The sequence below is a fragment of the Anser cygnoides genome, chromosome 23 (genome assembly GCF_040182565.1).
Source record: "Anser cygnoides isolate HZ-2024a breed goose chromosome 23, Taihu_goose_T2T_genome, whole genome shotgun sequence".
Taxonomy (NCBI): Eukaryota; Metazoa; Chordata; class Aves; order Anseriformes; family Anatidae; genus Anser; species Anser cygnoides.
In genome coordinates this window covers 456,213-472,180 of record NC_089895.1, presented here as the reverse complement: position 1 = coordinate 472,180, position 15,968 = coordinate 456,213, and the positions used below count along the sequence as shown (strand labels likewise).

General features: G+C 49.5%; 1 protein-coding gene across 4 annotated transcripts in view; it reads right to left on the bottom strand.

Moving 5' to 3' along the window:
- Positions 1-234: 234 nt before the first annotated feature.
- USP48 (ubiquitin specific peptidase 48) overlaps positions 235-15,968 on the bottom strand; it is a 32,550-nt gene continuing 16,816 nt past the window's right edge. For 2 of the 4 annotated variants that reach the window (XM_066982001.1, XM_066982002.1), the window contains exons 15-27: positions 14,628-14,699; positions 11,271-11,395; positions 11,000-11,122; positions 8,995-9,056; positions 8,322-8,432; positions 7,506-7,636; positions 7,142-7,248; positions 4,490-4,594; positions 3,516-3,671; positions 3,168-3,293; positions 2,685-2,733; positions 2,376-2,402; positions 235-2,258 (exon numbers count right to left, since the gene is read on the bottom strand). In XM_066982001.1, coding sequence (XP_066838102.1) covers positions 2,236-2,258; positions 2,376-2,402; positions 2,685-2,733; positions 3,168-3,293; positions 3,516-3,671; positions 4,490-4,594; positions 7,142-7,248; positions 7,506-7,636; positions 8,322-8,432; positions 8,995-9,056; positions 11,000-11,122; positions 11,271-11,395; positions 14,628-14,699 — 1,217 coding nt within the window. In that variant the 3' untranslated portion in view covers positions 235-2,235. Of the gene's footprint in view, positions 2,259-2,375; positions 2,403-2,684; positions 2,734-3,167; positions 3,294-3,515; positions 3,672-4,489; positions 4,595-7,141; positions 7,249-7,505; positions 7,637-8,321; positions 8,433-8,994; positions 9,057-10,999; positions 11,123-11,270; positions 11,396-14,627; positions 14,700-15,968 lie in introns of those variants that run through there. The other 2 variants (XM_066982003.1, XR_010826323.1) reach the window with 2 other exon arrangements.

The window sequence follows — 15,968 nt, the reverse complement described above, 5'->3', positions numbered from 1 at the left end:
GGACCGCTGCCAAGCGCCACAGGGCACGGCCAAGGCGCTGGGAGCCATCGAGGCTTCGCTCGGGGAAAAGGCGCCCCTTTGCCAACGCTTGCACCATTCCCACGCCAGCGCAGTCCTGCTCGTGCTTCTTCGTGCGTATCTCGAGCTCAGAGCATCTGCACCCCTGTCTGGGGGGTGCAGGGCCAGGAGACAGCCCCCAGCCCTGGCTGCGGCATTAAAACATGAACGGAGAGACACGTGTATGCGCTTTAATAAGGCTTCCACAGCTCAAATGACAACTTTAGTCCAATATGTTTGCAAATACAGACAAAACAGTAAATGCGCCTTCGATCACATCTTGTACCTGCGTCCCCCCCCACCTGGCCCTAAGAAACCGCGATGCTGAGGTACGGCTGTACATCGCCACTGGGAGCACCGCTACCGCCCAGCTCGCTGCTTCCAGTCGAGTTTAGAGACTTAATTTTGCAACATTATAAGCTCAAGGAAGAGACTCTCATAACATAAAAAAAAAAAAAAAAATTAACAGCAGGTTGAAAAAAATATGGAATTTCCAAGGAGTATGTACACAAGCGAGTGCTTCAGTCTGGGAAGAATTAAAACCTCCTGCCCGTTTCCAGAGTGGAGCCGTTTTGGGCATTGACAAGCGTGACTGAGGGCGCGCTGAATTCTTGCTGACGTCTTTACCTTGGGAAAGATCACACCGCTTCGCTGCGCCGCAATCCCATGCGGGTCCAGCCCCAACTTACACCAAAAAAATCACTCCGGGGCAGCTCTGCAGTCCCAGAGCCAGCTGCTTTGCCAACTCACCGTCCAGCCCCTCTGCTGCTGGGGACGAAGGGACAGGGAGGAGGATGCAGCATGGAGACCTAGCGCTTGGCACAGGGCAGCTGTTAATTCTTCAGATAAAAGGTACATTTATAAAAGAACGGGCTACCACGGTTGCTGGGAAGGGACACACTCTCGCACCGCTCCCCAAAGCCCAAACCCCGCCATCCGCCTGCAAAGCTCCTCCAGTCCTTTAAAAACTAAAGCTGCCACCGCCGCAACCCGGCCCTCTGCATCCCTCTGCATAAAGCGCCAGTGCACGACCTGGGGTTGCGGAAACAAGTTAAAACTCTGAGAACAGGAAATGTCTAACTTTATTATGGAGATACCTTGACAGTGCCCTTTTTTTTTTTTTTTTTTTTTTTTTTTTTTAAGTCTGGAAGTGGTACACTATTTCCTGCTATGAATACGCAATCAGGAGAGGGAGAGATCCTTTCTGGGAGCTACAGGAGATGTAAAAAAAAAAAAAATCATTAGTGCATTCCTGAAAACGAGGAGAACAGAGGGAAAACCTCTCCACATGGGAAACACACCACCCACGCGCAGCCCCTTCGCCAGCTCCGGCTCAGGTGCTCTAGATTCGAAGCTCCCCCAGTGATCGGCAGAGCGCTCTTGGCAGTAACGTACTGGAGAAAGATGTTATCAAAAGTCGTTAAAATATCCCACGTTTCTAAAAACACAGTTCACAGAGAAAGACCATGTGATTATTAAAGACCATCATGTTTGGAAGTGAAACTGCAGAAGGCGAGTGGCTGAGCAAGGGAAGCCCCGCGGGGACAGCGGGGGGGCAGCTCCCCGTCCCCTCTGCACCCCCAGGCTCCGAGTCGCTGATGGAAGGCTTTCGTAGGCAGACCACAGCTTACACTTTGGGTAAATATATGAAGTTTTGAAAGAGCTAGACATTCCTCACAATTAACAATTTCTTTACTTCCATGCTGTACTGAAAGAGTAATAGTGGATCAAAGACAGGATTATCTGTAAGCAGGTTATGCCTAAAGAGTTACTGGAGAACAGATCGAGATGTTTTTGATCTACTGAATTACAACTCCTTTTTGGACAGACGAGGGTGGTATGGGATCTGCATCAGGGAACATACGAGAATGCCACCGTCTCCCTTGCTAGAAACGTCTGCCTGTAAACATGATAACGCTGTTACTGCTGCTAATCTTTCCAACCTTACTGTTGCTTTATTAAATATAAAATTGGGAACGTTCTTTTGAAGTCGGGATGTCCTTCAGTGCAATCTGCTTTGACATAAGGCATTTTGGGGGCAGTCATTTCAGAATGTGTTTCTGCCTTCTGGAAGAGTCAAGAGTTCTGTCCTGTATCCACCTTGTCTTTTAATGCCCTACCATGTCAAAATCCTCTTCCCTTCTGGTCGCTCCTTTGCTGCCAGCGCTTATAAAACCATCAGTGTCCAAGTAAACCAGTCCCTGAGGAGCAAGAAGACAACCACCGAAAGATTACGAAGCTTGCGAGGTGGAGCTGAACTTTGCGTGGGCTTAAAATGAAAAGGGGGAGAAAAAAAAAGGAAAAAAAAAGACTCTCACCTTTAAATCCTTCTTCAGGCATACAAACTGGGGATGGAAAGAAAGAGGCATCACGTTAGAAGTCTCCTGACAGTCATTTCTAAAAGGATCTTTTGTCTGATCAGCAGCATACTGCAGCGCTCAGCTGTACCTTCAGTTGACAGTTACAGGAAAGCTTCAACATCTCTATTTTCCTCTCACGTTTCTACTGTTTCAACCCAAAGCCGACACAGCCCTACGTGGCCACCACCATTCCTGCCAGAAGCGCAGCAGCGTTCAGCTTCCCCAAATCCCTCGCCTTCCCCAGCAGCGCCCGGGGGTCCCCCTCACCTTGCATAACGTCGTCCATCGCTGCGTAATCTGCAATTGGTTCATCAGCCTGGAAAACAGAAGAGACGGGGGGTTAACGAGCACCTCGCTGGACGTTAGCAGTGTTATCAGCCGTACAGGTCAGTCCTGCTCTGGAGAGGAACGGGGAACTGTTGCCAGAACACCTTCTGGCATGGGCTGGGAATAAGAGGGGAGAACTCGTGCTGTAATTTCGCTGTCCTTTGGGCTGGTGCGCACGGTTTTGCGGCACAGGCCAGCTAAGAAATGTTCTTTAAAGAAAAAGAGACTTTTCCTTCCACAAGAAGGGCAGGAGCTCCAGGAAGAGCTCGTTAAATTAAGCTGATGGCCAGCCACAGGTGGGCACGTCCAGGGCATGGCAGTTTTCATGCGCACCATAATGTGTTTCTCTTTGACTGTACAACATTTTGTTCAATTCTCTGCTTTACTTGACTTCCTTTAGCAGCCACCTCACTCTCACATTACCTTTAATAAAATGACAGACTCGGGGATGACTCCCAGGCTGCCAAGCGTTGCGGTGTCATCACTTAGTATCTTCCCGTCGATCGACAAATTCTGGTCGAAGGGAGCAACTGAAAATGCATGCATGATCTGTGCCAACACAATGAGACATGCTGATTTTGTGCAGAGGAAAAACATCCCGCTGAACTACGCAAAAATACCGCGTTTAGAAGACAAACACATGCCTTTTGATGCCACTTGGGATTTTATCCTCTTTTCCCTCTCCATCTCCTCCCAGCTGTACTCTCTTGACTATTCATTTCATGTTTTCTTATTCATGAACAAACACTCCTTGGACCAAAACCGCCTTACCTGTATTTTCAGCTCTTTCAGCGTCTGATTAGCAGAAACAAGCAGTGCTTTTTCCCCTCGGACTTTTCGGTGTCGGGTGCTCCGCCTGATGCCTTGCTTTTGGTAAGTGATGTAGTTCTGGTGCGAGATCTTCTGGCGCTTCGCACCACCATTGGTCTGGAAACAAGTCAGAGATCAGCAGCCCGGCTCTGGCCTTTGTAGAAAATACAACCTCCCCTTCCCCCAGACTGCATTTCAGGCAGGTCAGTCATGCGAGGGAAAGCATGAAGCACTGGAACGCCCCTTGGAAAGTGAATGACGCATGCAAGTGTCACCAAGAGGTCGAGAAGACCGAAGGACTTGCCTTGAAACTTCGTCCCTGCTCCTAACACCAGCACAGTGCTTACTGTCAGCCAAGCGCACGAGTCACCGTCAGTACTTGACGCAGCAGTGACCCCTCCTCTCCAAAAAGAGAGCAAGGAAGAACTTGACGTGTCAGGAAGACGTACACTAGTGCATTGACATCAGGGGAAGGCGAGTGCTCCCAGGAGACACAGCTTCCCAGTGCCAGCCCTTGTTAGGGATTTGGTATTAGGAGTAAGAGTATTTAAGGTAGCCTGAACACCAAGTGACCGACATTCGGGAGCAGGCAGATCTCTAACACAGGTATCTAACTTACAAAGCACTGATTGGGAATGAGCGCTGGAGAATGCTTTCATGCTGCGACCGTGAAGCACACTGGCAAGGAAGCTAGAGAAAAGCCAGCACTGCTCCTACAGCTAGGTTTAAAACCAAAGAGCATGGGCGCAAAACTGGCCTTGGTAACGTAAAGTGAGACAAAACGTGGGGTATGACCATGACAGTAACACAATTTAAGACACAGTTGCTTTCTCTTTCGCCTGCTAGATGTAAACAGAGGAAAAGAACTGTTCCATCACGCTGACTCAAGAGGTTGGTGCAAAACTGAGGAACCTTGTAGTATTTTTGATCTCTACCTGGTTAAAATCTGGGTCTTGCTCCCCCTCTGGCTTGTTTTCCTCCCTTTCCTCTTCAGCTTCTGAGCTGCTCACGTTCAGCTCTGGAGCAGCGTCCTTCATTACCTGAAGTCATAAAAATCATTCTGCGTAACTAACCCAGACTGTCACATCATGGCAAACAGCTTTCGGAGACTTCTAGGATGCCACCTTGATCAAATGAGCCAAGGCAGAGCAGGAAAAACCCAGGGATCTGCTCCACATGCTCTGCAGACTTTCCCCCCACCCCGAGCTGCATCAAACCATGGGGGACTCAGCTCAGCAGAACACACGCAGCTTGTCAAGCTTCTCTGCTGAATTGCAGGTGCTGGCTAAAAATCAAAACCCCACTGCGGGGACATCCTGCTTCCTGCGGCTCAAGACCTACCCTCCTCTCCAGGCAAAGGGAAAGTCTCCAGGGGCCTGGACTGATTTCTTTCCCATTAGCTGGCTGCTTCTCTGTTCGACTAAGTGTATTACGAAAGTCCTAACACAGAGAAAGGAATATTATCTGTAAATTATATACTTATCCATCCCTGCAGCAGACCGACAAGAGGCACTCACCGCCGTTATTTATGGGTCTGGAGTTCGTAAGTAAATGAAACCTAAATAATTTACACAAACATATACAGAACTGAACATCCTTTTTATTTATAAGTCACTCCACAGGAAGCGTGGATCCGCTGGGCATGTACACACGTCTACACTTTGGCTGGGGCTGGGGTTTGCAAGGGAGCCCAGGAGGCTGGCGCACTCTCCATCCCGGATGCCTAAGAGCTCACTTCTCCATCAATGTATTTGCAATTAAAGATGCAATCACAGCTCCCAAGCATCCAGCGCCAACCACAGCGTCCCCAGAGCCCTCCGGATTCCAGCAGTGCCGCCCTTCGGAGAAGGCGCCGTCCGCAACCTCCCTGCACCGATTTTATAGGGCCGTGACTTCCCTCCTGCAGCGTCAGCCCAAGGAGGAACCCAGGGGCTGCAGAGGAGGGACGAGCAGCGGCGAGGGGGTGGAAAAACACTCCCTGACTTTGTGAGGCGAAGCTGGCAGGAAGGAAGCAGCGGCTCTGAGCGCCGCCATTCGCAGTACTTGCTGGTGAGAGCCCGGTGCCCGCGCAGCTGACGCGCTGCTTGCGGACACCGTCACCGCTTCGCCTCTCGCTGGGGCTGCCCCGCTAATGAGGGATCTCGTGTGCCAGCTCTCGCCCCCTCTCACCGTCTCCAGCTGCTCGGCAAAGAATAGCTGCCTGTTTTCAGCAGCCCTACGTGTGAGCGTGGTCCTGTCCAGCACCAAGAGGAAAACTCCTCCTCTGCGCTAGTGCCAAGATACAGCCTTGGGATTCGGCCTCCAGGCAGGCTGCAAACCTGCAGCAGGGGCTCAGCACCATGCTCTGTGCTCTGCATCTTACAGCTGAGGCAGAAACCTCCAGCACCCTGCAGTTCTCTAGGCTCCATCTCTTCCATTTAGAATAAGGCTGGGGGTGGAAAAAAAAAATCTCACTGATCTCACACTGCAAATGTGGAGGGAAGATTTTTGCCTCCCTCCAGCTTTGATTCTACAAGGAAGGCCAGGAAGCCTTTGCCTTGATGCTCCTGAATTAAGTTGATCCGACCATGCTGAGCTTTGCAGACCTGTTGTGTGCCTGAGTGCAATCACTAGAGGATGGAGGAGTTGAAGGCACGTCGGGAAGCTGCTGGCAACCAGCTACTCATGCATCTAAGTGCTCTGAAACCCTTTAAGCACCAGTTCAGATTGGAACTACTGTGACATAGCTGCGTTGCGCTTCGCCCCATCCTGGAAGCTGTCAGGGGATGTTTTTATCAGATCTACGCTGCTGTGACTGTCTTGGGTTCAGCCGCCTCCTGTCATCAGCTGGATCTTAGCATCTTTACCTGAGCATGCCCACAAGCTTTGATTTCCCTCTCAAAGCATAAAGCAAGCCCTAAGAAGGGGAACTTACTGTAACCAGCTTTCAGATACCTGTACAGCCACTTCCAGTCCAGTTCTGGACCTCACACTGATCCCATTAAGACAGCAGCAAAGCAGACACAATTCACAACTTTGTAAGGGATCTTTAAAACCACATCTGTGTTCACTGCTATTTTATCAGCTTGCAGACTGAAGAGCTTATTTCTATCTAGGAACAAACGTCACTTTAGCAACCAAGAAAGGAAATGACAAATACTGGAGGGGGAGGAGAACAGGTAGAGCCTGATAGCACGATTATGAGGACAGAGGTGGTTACAACATTGCCTAAAATAATCAGACCTGGCATACATAGAAATACCTGACAACACAAAGACCACCAAAAGGATTTGGACTGGCAAAATGAAGCCTTGAGGAAACCAAGTGTTCAGAGCAATTACATCCAGTGTTCCCATTTGCCATTTTTGCCAAAGCAATAGCTCCCACGAACCAGAGCCAGCTGCTTTCTGCCCACTGAAAGTGGCCCTGCACTGCACCGCCATTCCCACCAGCAGGCCCCACCTTGTAGGGATGCAGCAGGCTGCGATAGCTGCCTCGCCACTGTGTTCAGATGGCTGTTTATTTAGCTGTTTGGGTTCTCAGTTGGTGCAGTTTCTGTTAAATGAAATGGTGCCAGGAGGAGTGAGGACCAAGGGAGAGATCCGTACCTTTTTATTATCCACCACTTTATGGATGTAGATAGTTGCTTGGGTGTACTCACGCAAGTCCCGCTGCTGTTGGCATAACAGCCCTTCTCTGCATTCTGGACAGAGTTCTGGGGAGGCACAAAGGAAAACGCATTTAATTGCTTCAGCTCCTTGGAGACACTGAGTATACGCACCTGCCCAACGCCTCTCACCGCTAACCCAGAGCAGCTCACATAACGAGGGGCATCTGCCAAGCTCAGTGTTTACTGCGGCTGCTGCGGATCCCCTTAGATCTGACCCTTTATCCAAAAAGAGCCTTTTCCCAGGAAGTCAGCACCAATTAGCAACACAACAGAGCACAGACAGCAGTAAAAGATTCACTCACTGGGCTCAGAGGTGTAAAGTGCGCTCTCGGGGTCTGCCCCAGCAGCTTGTGTTCGGGTGATTTTGATGACATGATCCACGACAAACAGTTTTTGAATCCTCTCCCACTCGCTGGGCCATATTAGAGCTATACTGTGCAAAGAAACAAGAACGTGCTTTATGACATGGAAAAGCCAAGCCCCGAGCACGCAGTGAAAACAGTGCTGAGCTTCTGAACAGCCTCCCCTTTTCATTTTAGTCTGCGGGTGAAAGAAGGGCAGCAAAACCAATCCATAACCCCAGCTACATGAGAGGGCCTGTATGCCCAAGATAACAGGGAAGAGGAGTGTGTTATTAGTGACACTGTTATGCTCCAGTCATGCCCAGCACGCACAGCCGGAGGGAGGAAGGAGGAGGAGAGAAGTGGAAGATCTGCTACATTTTTAGTTCTGCATCACTGCAGAAGCAAGGCTATGGAGCATAAACTCCAGCCCAGCGTCCAGTGCTCCAGGGGTAAGTCTCACGGAAAGCAAATCTTAAAGGAAGCTACATGTTTCTAATGCCCCAGTCAGATTCAGGGTAGTTTATTGTTAGGAACTAGCCAAGCTTAAGTAAGCTCTTTTTTCCTGAGACAGCATCCTGTGACAATTTGGGTCTTGACCTATATGAAGATTTATACTAAGGTAGGCCTGAGAAAGCATCTGTGTTAATTTTGTTCAAGGGACGGCATTTGCTCCTCATGTTGCTGCAGCTCAGCAAGCCTCTGGGAATGCTCCCTGAGGCCCGTGAGAGACAACAGCACCCGGCAAAGGCAGATGAGTGAGCAGAAGAAACTCACAGTTTAGAGTCTTCTTTGGTCATGGAAGCATAGGTGAACATGAGGCCCCCATGGGGGCAGAGAAGAGCGCTGTTTCCTACCGAGGACACAGGGCTGCATCGCGTCGGCCTCCTGCTCAGGCAAAGAAAAGGAACAGTAAGTGGTTTGTAAGCGTGGTCAGGTTATTTCATGTGGAAGAAAAAAAATCACAAGTCTGCAGGCAGCTGAGAAGAGGAAATCACAGGTGAGTATTTACAGAAGGCATTCCAGTGGGGAATATTAAACTACCACCATCAAGGAAATCAGATCTGCGTTCCTGTGCGCTGCAAAATTACTCTCATACCTAGCGGAGATTTCCATCTCATACCACCAGCAGCCCATGGAAACGGGATTGAGTGGTGACCTTTGCCTAGGATACAGCTTCAGACAGATGAAAAAACTAATCAGGTTACTATCTAATCTGACCATCTGGTTAAGACACGGTAAACAAGGAAATTCAGTTTCTTACAATGTATTACAACTGCTATGAACACAGGGTCCAAGTCCTGCAAAATCAGCTTCCTTGTTTCCGCAAAGGCAAAACACAGGTAACTACACACACCAGGCAAACACTGATTCAAAAGGGAAATTGCTATCTGCAGCACACCCCCAAAAAAGCAGAAATTAAAAGCACCAAAAACCTCAAGCTGGTTACCTGACAAATTTCCTCCATTCTTCTACAAAGAACTGTGAAACAATATACAGCTCATCTGTCTCCTGGAAGACAAGAGAAAAAAAATAATAAAACAAATCTTCTGTTAATTAATCCAACAATAGAGAGGCAATGACTGTTCAGCTTTTTCTGCAGTGCTCATTCTTTTCGAGATCTCAGCGTTTTTACCATGACAACTCCATCCGAGCGCACTGGGAAAACCAAGTAAAATAATTTGAGATCAAGCACTAAGTACTTACATTACTAATCTCGTGTTTATTACAAAGTTAGTTTAGCTTTAGATCCAATTACCTTTAATTCATAGCAGGAAGCGGTCATTTTCCCTAGAGCAGCTAAAGCTCTCTGGCAGTGTTTCTGTCGCCGGGTACTCCTTCGTGTACTCAGCGTCTAGAGCAGACACATCTACGTACCCCCGTGGGGACGGGGTGAGAGACCATCCCATCCTGCCCTCCCTCTCCTCACCGAGCAAAATCCACGAGTGGTTGCTTTCAGCAATAGCACGCGCAGATTCAGAATCAGGGATGTGCACCCTCACAATGCAGCATTTTTGGGACAAACCATTTTTTTTTTTCCTGCCCCTAGTGATTTGCAATTATATAGTCTGCTGCTGGCAGCTCCCAGACAAGAAACCAAGGAGATCCTAAGAGCTGGGTGACAAAATGATTTCTGTGCTCACCTGTCTGCCTTCCCTAATGCAGATTTAAGGGCTCGCTCCATCTTTTCGCAGGAAAACTCCTGAGGTGCGCATGTGTAGATATAATTTTAATGTCCCTTCATATTTCCTAGATTAAACTGCTCCGATTTGGCTCTATTTTTTCTTTTTTTTTTCCTGGACCTCAACTGCTATGGGTCAGGAAACCTCACAAAGATTGTGAGCCCTGAATACTGCTGGTAGGACCTGACAGCTCTCCTTCGGAGGCTCAGCAGAGCATTGCCCATTTAGTCCCTCCTGGGTTCGGGAGCACAGATCCATGCTAATCTCAGTATTTATTCCTGGCCAGAGCTGCTGGTGGCCCCGAGAAGGGACCGGGAGCAGCAGGCTGCCCTCACACGTTGGAGCAACCGAGGCGGACACCTGCCAAAGCAGCTTGGCAGGATCTAAGAGTCAATCATTAATCAGCACTGCGAGACACCCAGGAGCCAAGGCGTGGAGCCCGGCCAGCAGCTTGTGCCATTTCTCTCAAACTGCCTCAAAGCCCCGACGGCTCTTAAGAAGGTCCTGGAGAGCCGCACGCCCGAACCAGAGAGAGGCCGGTACAACAGGTCCTGTGTGACTGCCGCTCCTATTTGCATGGCTTCAGCATTTAGGGCAGCCCCCCACACCCTCTGCCAGGCTCGAGACAGAAACGGGCAGTGGAGGAGCTGGGGCACACGTGAATTTTGTCCTACCATCAGCAAAAGCCCAGCGGGAAGGCAGACTAAGGGCGGTGGATAGCCCTCTCTCTCCACTGGCACGGCTGCACCACGTAGGTACTTCTAGGCACGGATATAACCACTGCAGAAATATTGTCCCTGCTTATCTAGCTGACTCCAGGCCAGCGACAGCTATATTGGCACACGAGCAATTCTCATGTATCTACAGCAGGGCTGTGTGCCAGCGCAGCTAATCGGGGGAAATCACACCTCGGCGCAGCGTACTTGCGAGCTCCACTGGCACAGGCAACCCCGGCACAAGCACGGTCTCACTCAGACCGAGAGAACGATCATCAGCCAGTGTCTCTCACAGTCAAAATTTCATAGGAGAGGGATAAAAACTTACAGAGTTGCTACCCATCTGCCACCACTCGTCTACAAAGAGATGGCACAGGATGCACAGGGCATGCCCAGCCTGCGCGCTCCCAGGCAGGCAGACAGGATGGCTCAGCTGGGGATGCTGCGCCCAGGGATACTGCTCCCAAAAAGCAAATTTTGGGCAAAGCAGCAGGGAATGCCAGCTTCCACCTGACAGCCTTCCCCCCAGGCCCCACTATCATTCCCCTTCCCCTACCTGAGGCCAGCTGCCCAGGCAAGGCCTGCATTTATCGTGAAACAGGTTCTGGAGGGAGGTCTTCTGCTCACTGGCCATCATCTTATGCAGAGCTTCATTTTCTTCTCCTTCACGCTCCAAAATCTGCATGAAACAGTTAGTTTGTGCTTCAGTTCCTCGCGGCTATTAAAAGGCGACATTGCTTTTCTCCGCTGCATTAGGTAGTGAAAACCAGAAACACGACCACGTATTTACAGTCAGCAAAAGGGTAACATTATTTGGGGTCAAATACCTTGCACTGGGAACAGCACTCTTTGTTATTTGGGAATTCAGGGGCCTTTGGAAAATATTGCTTGAGTTTCTTCCAGGCTTCCTTCGAAACCACCCTCCTTTCGTTTTCAGATATGCACAGGTCACCTGCACAGAGAGAGCCAAGAGAAGGGCTTTGCTCTTGACGTGCTCAGCAATGTTTTGCAGCCCTAACTAGATTTAAGAGATTACAGGGTATAAATGTGGGGGAAGATATTCATGCACTTATCAGGCAACACCATGTCAGCAGAAAGACCACAACTAATACACAAAGTCACCTTCAACTTCTTTATCGTTTCCTTGTTCAGGCAGGCAAAAATATAATATGACTTTAATTCACATAAATGTCCTTTAGGTCTCAGAGCCTGTGAACCAAGCAGCCAATCAAACACAAAGCAGGCTGAGGCAGTGACAGATGCCTGGAGAAGCAAGGACAAGCCAGAGAGGGCACCAGGCTAATGTTTTCTGATCTTGGCTATCTGGAGCTATGATTTCACAGTGACTCCACTTTTCAAACTGCAGACCAACCCTGTGTCCCACGAAACAGGAGCCAAGTGCTTTCTGTGTCCATGAAAAACAAAATTACCGCTGTATATAACCTCGGACTGCCTCACATGCTCTATTCAAGCACCTCGGAATCCTAAAAGGACGTGTTCCCCCTGCACCTGAGCGCCGCCCTTCCCAAAGCGTGGTTGCACTCGAACACCTCATTTCAGCTACACCTGTTAAGTGTGAGGAGCTCCCCAGGATGTTCAAACAGCCCAGGTTCGCAATCAGCTGCAGAGACGCCTTGCAGTAACACCCCCCACAAGAGAAACAGGCAAACAGCTGAAGGGCACCCGCAGAGCTGGGAAGAACTTCGCTGCCCGCAGCTTGGGGGGGAGTAACTGGGGTGTGAGGACAGCAAGCAAGATTCACCAGCCAGCACCCAGACTCCTCGCCTTATTTATCCAGGCGACTGATGCTCAAGGAACAAGAAAGGATGGTTTAGGGCAAGGGATCTGTGCTTGTCGTTTTAGCGACAGCAGTACCGGAGAGGTTACACTAACGCGCCTGAGCACCGCATGTACGCGTGACCAGGCGTGCTCCAGCGGCCGAGCCAGGCTTGGGAAAACCCGAGAGCACAACGGCTCGGGGATCCGACGGCCGGCCACCCGCTCGGCAGATGCCTGCCAAGGGGAAAACACAGCCGCATCTCCTCCGTGACAGCTGCTGGGAAGTCAAGGCTCGGCTACGCCGCACGCACGAGAAATGAGAGCAAACCAGGCTCGGATGCAGTACGGGAATATTCGTGCCTCAACGGGGATCTTACCAGCAAGGGGGAGGCAAAACAGCAACCGCAAAGTTGTGGTGCCGGTGCCAAGAAGGGTCCAACAAAGGAGGGGATGTCCTACTATCTGCTCTGCATGTCTATAGCCTGAGAGCTCAGCAGGCAGAAGACACGGATAAAAGGCTCCTTCCTCCCCGCCCTCTGGCAGCTCTTTAACATTACAGCAGCTCCTCAGCCCCACGGACAGGCAGCTTTCCTCCTTCTAGCTAAGCCTGGACCTCTGCCAGTCCCCGAAGGAAAAAATAGCAACGCTCCCCTCCTGCCTTTCCTCTAATAAACAAAGGTCAGGCTGGACTTCTTCGAAGCGGCGCTTGGCCCCTTGTTCTTCATCAAACACGACCAAGTGGCCCAGCTTTACCATATGAGGAGGCAGGACCAGGCTGCCTTCCAGAGCCAGCAAGGACGGGAAAATGAGCCTGTACAAATAAGGGCCCTGACACCGTGTGATTAATGAAAACAGACTAATATGCTGCGGGGTGAAAGAGGTGGAAAAATCAGATCTGAATGCGTGGGGAAGAAGTGCTTTGCCATCTGGAAGATGACCACCCTAACCGCTGATGACCCTGCTTCCCCCTCCCACAGTCTCTCTCCAGGGACACGTTTTGGGCGCAGACATTAATGAAGTCTTAACTTCTGTAAAAAAAAAAAAATTCTTTGCCAGGGTTGGGAAACTACCAGAGAGCGAAAAATCACGGCAAAGACGTAAAGGGACTTCTTAAGGGAACACCCGGATGGTATGTCTGGAGGCGAGCCAGACCTCACAGATAAAGTGCTGCCTTTTCCAGAGAGTACCAACAAGGCAGTGCCTTCCTCCACAGCAAAATTAAGGCTGAATTACTGAAACTACAGATTTGCTGATACACTCCAGAGGAAAATTGTAAGTGTGTAGAGGTGGAAAGGTTGCTTTCAATGAGTAATCGAAGGTTAGCTCAAGCTGATGAGAAGTGACCTGCCAGTTGCCCCCATACTTAATATTTATTCCAGTACGGCCCGAAGTAACAGATAAACTAGCAATTTACCAGCGTAATGTTTTTATGATGTCTGGCTGCATTAAATGTTTCACCACCGCATCGTGTTTTTATTTAAAAGCAGCAGCCTCGCGGCACTGGGAAATATGGTGCAAAGGCTCTGTGAAAAACAGGTAACACCATGACAAAGTGCTTAAACACTGCTTTACAATGAGGCTTTATCAAGCCATTACTCTACATCTTTGATTAGCCTTAATGACAGGAGATGTGTTGCTAATTTATGGCATGTTTTTCTCTTAGTAGGAACGAGACCAAGTGTCCCAGGCAGAGCTGGCAGGGAAATCAATGCTTCCAAACAGGAGCCTACAGTAGAACACAATTATGTTTGAGAGTGACGTACAAGCTAAAAAGTGAGATTCAAACAACAGCGTAGCCAAGGATGTAGCTAACCAACCATCACTTAGCAAAACAACCAACATCAGGTCAAAACCTTATGTAAACAGACACCAAAGCACAGCAGGTGGGTAAATCAATACGCTCAGGAGTCTCAGCCACTCACAGATCCGCCCGAGTTTCTCCAGTTGTTAGGTCAGTAATTCTGTACTCTGAGAGTTTAACATAAACTGAGAGAACAAACTGACGCTCTCAGCTCCAACCTTGACTGATTTACACCATCTATTTTTTCTAGAATATCCTAAGACTTTCAGAGCTTTAACGTGGCTGCAAACCTTTGGTGCCACCCCCACTCCATCACGTCACTTCGTTAGCGAGAGGAAGAGATGCCACCCTTCTGCAGCCTGGCTGTGTTTATTTACACCCTTTTCACTACTTACACGATTTGGTGGACTGCACCACAGTAGTGCCATTACATATAAAAGCTCAAAGTTTTTAAGTGTCAAGAAAGACCAGGCAAATGAGAATAAAGTACACTTCTTCAGTAACTACTTATGCTGGTCTTAGCTGCAGCGAAGGCTGCAAGGTTAATGTCTTGAGCAGTGGGCAACAACAGACATATTCAGCTCCATCCCCCGCAGAGACTTACCATGTGGGCAAACAATGTCTTCATTAAAATTTAACTCTTCTTCCTCCTCTCTCTTCTCTTCATTCGATTCATCTAATCAAAAAAAAAAAAAAAAAGATTGCACAGAGTTCCTCTCTGAAGGAAAAGCAAAATCTTTGGGGGACTGAAGCCCGGTTTCCCTTCAAATCACAGCAAAACTCTTAACCCAAGGGAGGCATGTTATTCTCAATGCATGGCCTGCTTGCCCAGAGGCCAGGCTGGATTACACGTAGGAGTGCTTTGAAGTGTGTGGAGCACAAGACCATCCTTTGTGAGATTACAAAGGATGCATTTGTTCCGGCTAAAGCACCACAGGGGTTCGCTGCTCCCAAAGATCTCAGATCAGAGCTAACCAAAACCTCTAGGTGAGAGGAGAGCGAGCAGAAACCTTCCTGGCAAAATATTAGTCAGCTCATTGCCTTGAGGATACTAATCTAAATCAGATGCTCCCTTTGTAGCTTTGGGAGGGAATCACATGAATGAGCCCAGACCTGTGTGGCTTGGAAAAGCTGGTGGGAAAACCTGGGAGCGAGCCCGAGCTTCTCCCTCACTGCACAGCGCCTGGGACCAAGCGATGCCAGCCACGAGCCGGAGCTGCACGTGCTTGATGAGACAAGGGAGAGCCAGTGCTGAGCCCCTCCATTAGCTATTCAGCAGAGAATTAAACAACCTGCACATCATTAGCTATAATTAACGATGATCCAGCTAGCAGAGCTGATTTCTACGTTTCCAACGGGGGCACTTCCAGCAGCGGGTGTGAGAGCAGAGCTCACTCCCCTGGTGTGAGCAGCGAAGGGCAGGCTGCGCCACCGAGAGCACGCTGCTGCTCCGGCACGTGAGCCGGCAACTGCAGCCAGGCTCTCAGCGATCTGCCCTGCGCTTGTGCTCCCACAGCCAGGATAAACATTTACAAATTATAGTTCAGAACTGTAGCTCCATAGGCAGAGGCACTACCCATCGAACGGGAGCGTTATCAACACAATAATGTTAGTAACAGTTTGCAACAAGCCAGCTAATGAGCAAGCTGCCTTGTGAGCAGTTCAAATGTACTTCTGCGAGGTGCGACCTGCTTTGAAACCAAGGTGACCCCCGAGGAATCACATGTGGGACAGTAACTCAGCTGCTGATGCAGAGAAGTGCCCTTTTCTCAATGGATGCCACCAGCTCCACCAGCAGCGCCGGCCTACAGATATCACGAGGGCTGTGGTATCTGGTGTTCCGAGCCTTCAAACCCAGGATCAATGCAATTAGCTGATCATCTCCACTTTCATTCAAATAAGCTTCTTGATCCCAGTTAAGAAACAAAAAGCTCAATAAAATCCA